The sequence below is a fragment of the Sinocyclocheilus grahami genome, unplaced genomic scaffold, assembly GCF_001515645.1.
Source record: "Sinocyclocheilus grahami isolate Dianchi unplaced genomic scaffold, SAMN03320097.WGS_v1.1 scaffold364.1, whole genome shotgun sequence".
NCBI classification, from domain to species: domain Eukaryota; kingdom Metazoa; phylum Chordata; class Actinopteri; order Cypriniformes; family Cyprinidae; genus Sinocyclocheilus; species Sinocyclocheilus grahami.
Genome location: NW_015505543.1, coordinates 199,814 through 206,281, shown reverse-complemented (window position 1 = coordinate 206,281; position 6,468 = coordinate 199,814). Strand labels below are relative to the sequence as shown.

The 6,468-nt window shown below is 41.1% G+C and overlaps 1 protein-coding gene across 1 annotated transcript in view; it reads left to right on the top strand.

The window, feature by feature from the left end:
* The window catches only part of LOC107549160 (utrophin-like), a 250,359-nt gene that overhangs the window by 84,494 nt on the left and 159,397 nt on the right, over positions 1-6,468 (top strand). The window contains exons 29-36 of the mRNA XM_016230150.1: positions 336-506; positions 616-792; positions 1,810-1,938; positions 3,372-3,611; positions 4,313-4,485; positions 5,711-5,777; positions 5,903-6,078; positions 6,156-6,351. Coding sequence (XP_016085636.1) covers positions 336-506; positions 616-792; positions 1,810-1,938; positions 3,372-3,611; positions 4,313-4,485; positions 5,711-5,777; positions 5,903-6,078; positions 6,156-6,351 — 1,329 coding nt within the window. The remainder of the gene's footprint in view (positions 1-335; positions 507-615; positions 793-1,809; positions 1,939-3,371; positions 3,612-4,312; positions 4,486-5,710; positions 5,778-5,902; positions 6,079-6,155; positions 6,352-6,468) is intronic.

The window sequence follows — 6,468 nt, the reverse complement described above, 5'->3', positions numbered from 1 at the left end:
ACACACACACACACACACACACACACACATACTCACAGACTTGGTTATTTGTCTTTTCAGTGAAAGTGAATATTCAACCAAAAATAATGTAATTTGATCCATCAGGATTTGTTTGGATCATAAATGTTAGGCTACAATAGTGTTGGTTAATATTATTTTTGCTCTGCCCCATGACAAAGATTATATCGGCAGCACAGAGAAAGTTTCAGAGGCAGAGAAAGTAATAAAATTTTGATAGAAGTTAATAAAAACACAATTTTTTCCTAGTTTAGTGAAACATGGTTGCATTAAGATGCATTAATGCATTGAATCTGCTCTGCGTGTGTCTCTGACAGGCTGTGCTGTGTGAGTTGGAGGGAATGAGTGTGCATGTGGACAGCGCTCGTGATCAGGCAGTAATCTTGATGACCAGCAGGGGGCCTGTGTGCAGAGAGCTGGTGGAGCCCAAACTGGCTGACCTCAACCGCAGCTTCCACAAGGTGGCGCAGCACATCAGCTCTGCTCAGGTACGACTCCAGCGGCTCAGCACAGGCCTGAGAGGAGCTTGTTTTCCAGCCGCGGCGCTGGAGAGACACTCATTAGCCAGTGCTGAGTGTGTGTGTGTGTTGTGTTCAGGTGTCTGCTGGTCTGGAGGTCAGACAGGAGGCAGTGCGGCCGCAGCAGGAGGTGGCAGACGGGAGGTCTGCTCCTCTTCTCTCCTCTTCACAGCTGCAGCTGTTCGAATCAGACCTACAAGCTACTATCAGAGGCCTGGAGCAGCAGGAGAAAACACACATGCCTGATGACGAGAGGGTACACACACATCTCAAACACACACCTGATGAGAATTTAATAAGTGAGATGGCATAACATTTTGTAGGTGGCCGTTTTTTTTTTTTTTTTTTTTTACATATCTGTATTTTTAAAGGAATAGTTCACCAAAAGACAAAATTTTCCTAAAGATTTACTCACCCTCAGGCCAACCGAGATTTAAAAGTGTTTGTTTCTTTATCAGAACAGATTTGGAGAAATGTAGCATTGCATCACTTGCTCAGCAATGGATGCTCTGCAGTGAATGGGTGCCGTCAGAATGAGAGTCCAAACAGCTGATAAAAACATCCCAATAATCCACAAGTAATCCACACCTCTCCAGTCCATCAGTTAATGTCTTGTGAAGTGAAAAGCTGTGTGTGTTGTCAGAAAGCAATCCATCATTAGGATGATGTTTAACTTAAAACAGTTGCTTCCGGCTAAAATACGAGACCTCTTTAATAACACTTCCTCCAGCAAAAAAGTCATCTCATCTGAATCAGGGGAGAAATCTGCACAGATCAAACACCGTTTACAAGCCACAACAGCTATAAACACATATGTGGGTGGATTTTGATGTTCGAGGAAAACATGGGATTGACTTTTTCCTCTAGAGGAATCATTGTTATGGATTATGGACTCGTATTTTGGCCAGAAGCGATGGTTTCAAGTTAATGATGGATGTGTTTGTTACAAACACGCAGCTTTTCACTTCACAATACATTAACTGATGGACTGGAGAGGTGTGGATTACTTGTGGATTGTTGTGCTGTTTTTATCAGTTGTTTGGACTCTCATTCTGACGGCACCCATTCACTGCAGAGCATCCATTGCTGAACAAGTGCTGTAATGCTACATTTCTCCAAATCTGTTCCCATGAAGAAACAATCTCGTTTGAGGTTGAGTAACTTTTCAGCAAATGTTCATTTTTGGGTGAACTATTCCTTTAAACATCAACTATGAGCTGTTGCACCTGCTCTTGTCATGTGTTTGTCCTGAATGAGTGTGTTTGTGTTTTAGCTGGATGAGGAGAAAGCTCATGTTGAGGAGGTGCTGAGGAGAGGAGAGGAGGTGCTGCTGTCTGTTCCTGACAAGGACAGAAGAGAAGATATCCGCAGAAGACTCCTCCTGCTCCAGACAGGCTACAAGGTCATTTCATGCACTCTTAACATGTCAGCCACGTAACGCCGGCTCTGAATTCCAAGCCACTTTCACACGTAAAACCCGTTAAACATATTTCTGTTTATTAATAGTATTGCTACTTTTCAGACATATCTCTAAAACTCTTTTGAAATTCTAAAATCTAACTTTTCTTTCAGAAATAGTAGGTAGCTACTGTTTGAAAAGCTAATGGGTTGCAATATAGGTACACAGTGTTTACATTTGCGGTTGTGTGTAATGTGATGGTTGTCTATAAGTGTAAATTCTGAACCTTGCATTTGCTTCCACTCTTCCACTCCAAGAACATCCTGACCTTGTGCATGCTTGAAATGATGGATACTTTACAGCTGTTACAGCTTTTTTTTTTTTTTAAGTATTGTAACAGTGTTACAGCTGAGATTAAGGCTGTTATAGCTATGCTGCAGTCATGATTAAGTTTACAGCACAATCTGACTCTGCTGCAGCCTAGATTTAAACTGGGTTTGTCTGGCCAGAGGAGAAAGACACACTATTTCCCCATTTAATACTGTAAAGCTGCTTTGACACAATTTGCATTGTAAAAAGCTCTAAATAAATAATGGTGACATGACTTGACTTGTTATGGCTGTATTAAAGCTATGTTTAAGGCTTTGTTAAAGTAATATTTTGCCTGCACTGTGTCTGTTACAACAGAGTTTCAGCTTTGTTACATCTTTGTTCATGGCTGTTATGGCAATTTTATGGCTCTGGCTATTTTACAGCTACATGTTATGACTGATACAACAGTGTTTACAGCTTTATTACAGCTATTTTTATGGCTGTTATGTGTATTTTACAGCTGTGTTGAAGCTATGTTTTGGCTACGTTAAGGCTTTATTACAGCATTCTCTATGGCTGTGTTAACAGCTGTTAAAACAATGATTGTGGCTCTGTTTGCGGTTGTATTATGGCTATTTTATAACTACATTTACAGATGTGTTACAGTTATGTTTTGGCTGTATCACGGCTGTTACAACAGTGTTTATAGTGGTTACGGCTACTGTTTCAGCTGTGTTTATGGATGTGTTACAGGAATTATTATGGATATGTTTTCGGCTGTGTTGCAGTTATGTTTACAACTGTGCTAAAGCTATGTTTTGGCTGTTACAGCTGTGTTACAATAGCTGTTATGACTTTGTTACACAATTGTTTTGTGCTATTATGACTTTACAGTTATGCTTATAGCTATTTTTACAGCGGTGATTATTGGCTTTGTTGTGGCTATGTTACAGCGGTGTTAAATTAATGATAGTTATGTTTACATTTGTGTTATGGCTATTTTACAGATACGGTTACAGCTATGTTATGACTCTAACGGCTATGTTACAAAAATGTTTGCGGCTGTGTTATGGCTGTTTATGGTTGTGGTTGTTATATTCACTATATTCTCTGTCTCTCTGCAGGAGCTTCATACCATCAGAACTCAGCCAGTTGTGCTCAAATCATCGTCTGTTCCTCTGCAGAGCTCAGAGTCATCCCTCTCTCCCCAGGATGAGAGGAGCGCATCTGTCTCCCAGTCTGACTATCTGCTGGACATTAATAAGGTTCTGCTGGGCATGACCGACAACGAGCTGCTCCTGAACTCCTCAGAGCTCAGCGGAGGCCTGTTTGAGGATTTCTCCAGCCAGGAGGACACGCTCAGGGTCAGACACACTACAGGAGTTTGCTTAGACACAACAGTTTCCTTCATAACAGAGTTCAAGAAGTCCAAATGTGACCACAAAACCAGTCAAAACGGTCGATTTTTGGAAAATTGAGATGTACACATCCTCTGAAAGCTGAATAAATGGGCTTTCCATTGATGTATGGTTTGTAAGGATAGGACAATATTTGGCCGAGATACAACTATTTGAACTATTTGGAATCTGAGGGTGCAAAAAAATCTAAATATTGAAGAAAATTGCCTTTAAAGTTGTCCAAATTAAGTCCTTCGTGATGCATATTACTAATCAAAAATTAAGTTTTGATATATTTACAGTAGGAAATTTACTAAATATCATCATGTAACATGATGTTTACTTCATATCCTAATGATGTTTGGCATAAAAGAAAAATTGATAATTTTGACCCATACAATGTATTTTTGACTATTGCTACAAATATACCCCAGCGACTTAACACTGCTTTTGTGCTCCAGCGTCACAAATATCAGTATGCTAGTACAAGTGTTGGGGAAACTAGCTTGCCAAACTATAGTCTACTCGTAAAGTGTGAGCTAAACTGTTGACCACAATAACATCCTGTTCACTAGCAGTCTAAAATAGAGGCTGAACTGACTAGAGCAATGGGTGTTTTCAGTTGTTCTGTTGGTTTTGTGTTGACTTCTCTATGTCTCTGTTTCTAGAATATAAAGGAGAGTTTGGAGCGGTTGGGTGAGCAGGTTGAAGTGATTAATGAGCGCCAGCCTGATGTGATTCTGGAAGCTTCCAGACAGGAGATGGCACAGATATCTGATGCCCTGACACAGCTGAACTCAGAGTGGGACAGAGTCAACCGCATGTACAGCCAGAGGAAAGGGTGAGTCTCGAATGACTCTGCTGCATTTCCCCATAATTCCCTGTCTAGACGAGCAGGCTTTCACCGTGTCCCCTTTATGGTCCGTAGTCACAAAGTGAACCTGAAAAAAAACTTTTGCATTTCATTTGTTGGACATGATAGTAGTTATTGCATGAAACCAATGATGAATACAGTATGATAGATTATAATATTGCATCTCTAGTTGTGAAGGAGGTCGTAATTATCCATCTCTTTAATTGTAGTGCTCTTCCAGTTGGATGTGTGTGAGCGTTGGTTGCAGTGGGTTAGGAAGAGTTAACATTCAAGCATATATTTCCTTATTTTCTCCTTATTGAAGGTAGATTTCCTAATGTTATTTTGCCCATTCGTAACATGCTAATGGAGGAGTCCAGGAAAGGATGGGCTCATGCATTCGAGATTGGGGGCAGCAAATGTAATAATTTAAAAACCCATAACAGTCGATGCCTAATCTGAATTTAGTTGGAGGGAGGGAGGATATGCCCTCTCAGTACCTATATGGAATATGTGCTGATGATTGGTCCATAGAGAAATGTGTCAAGTCCCTGGGTATTATAAATGCATGAGGAAACCAATGCCAGTATCTCACTACTCAAACCTTCATTAACTCTGGTGCAGAGTGCTTCTGATTTAAAGAAACATCACACTCTAATAGACATTTTCAAGCAAAATTAAAATGATGAATACTACCATCAATGCTAATTAGTTAAAATGTTGCCTTTGTAGTATAATGATGATTACACCACAATTATCATTTATTTATATAAATTTTAAACATTTTTTTACTGTTGTAGAATAAGCTTGAGATGCAGTCACACAAAACCTGTCAAGAACATGGCGTATTTTACACAGAAATATTGGATGAAGCCCATTAAGATTTTTAAGAACATTTTTATAATTAAAATGAAGATGAAACAAAAGAACATAAATATTAAATAAAAAAAAAACTAAGCAAAAATTAGTAGTGTTGGCAACTGAGAAAAATTATATGATAATTAAGTCAACAAGCACTTCTAACTCACAATTAAATGTATAAAAGGAAGATGATTTCCAGCAAACGAGCAAAATAAACCGTTAATGTTTGCATGACTGATGTGTGAAATGAGTGTTTTGAAGTCACAGTCGCCTCTTCCCCTGCAATTAACACTGAAAACTCAAACGAGGACATTCATCGTTAGACTCATACGTGCTTAAGTGTGTTTCACAGTCTGGCAGAGCTTTGGAGAAAGTGTGTGTTTCTGGGTCTGAAAGTGCTGAAACAGGGCGAGTTGAATGTGAAATTGTCCTCAAATACAATTTAAGGTCAGATGCATTTGCATATGAAGAGAAGTGGAAACTTCCTGTTTGTGACATGTCAAGCGTCCATTAACCCAGTGTGTGTGTGTGTGTGTGCGTGTAGGATCTGGAGGAGGGTCTGGCTTCTCATCAGTCTGTGCTGGCGGTTCTGAGCCGGTCTGGAGAGCACATCATCGGTCAGGTGCCATCGCCTGACGCTGCTCTGCTGCAGGAGAAGCTGGATGCTCTGAGACGCCGCTGGACGCACGTCGAGAGAGAAGTGTGTGAGCGCCAGCGCAGGTGAGCCAGACCGCAGCACCCACACACAGACTCTCAGATCAGTGTGGGTGTGTGTGCGCTAAACGCAGTTTGTGCAGGTTGATGGGTGAGGATCCGGCCGTGATGGATGTTGTTCAGAGGACTGCTGGTCTGGCTCAGTGGCTGGAGCACACAGAGGTTGCCGTGGAGACGCTGCCTGTTTCAGCCACCGACAAGAGCCTCAGAGAGCTAAAGGTTCGGCTCACTCACACTCACACTCACTCACACACACACACACTCACTCACTCACTCACACGCTCACACACTCACTCTCACACACTCATTCACTCACTCACACACCCTCACACACACACACACGCTCACACACACACGCTCACACACACACACACACACACACACACACACACCCAC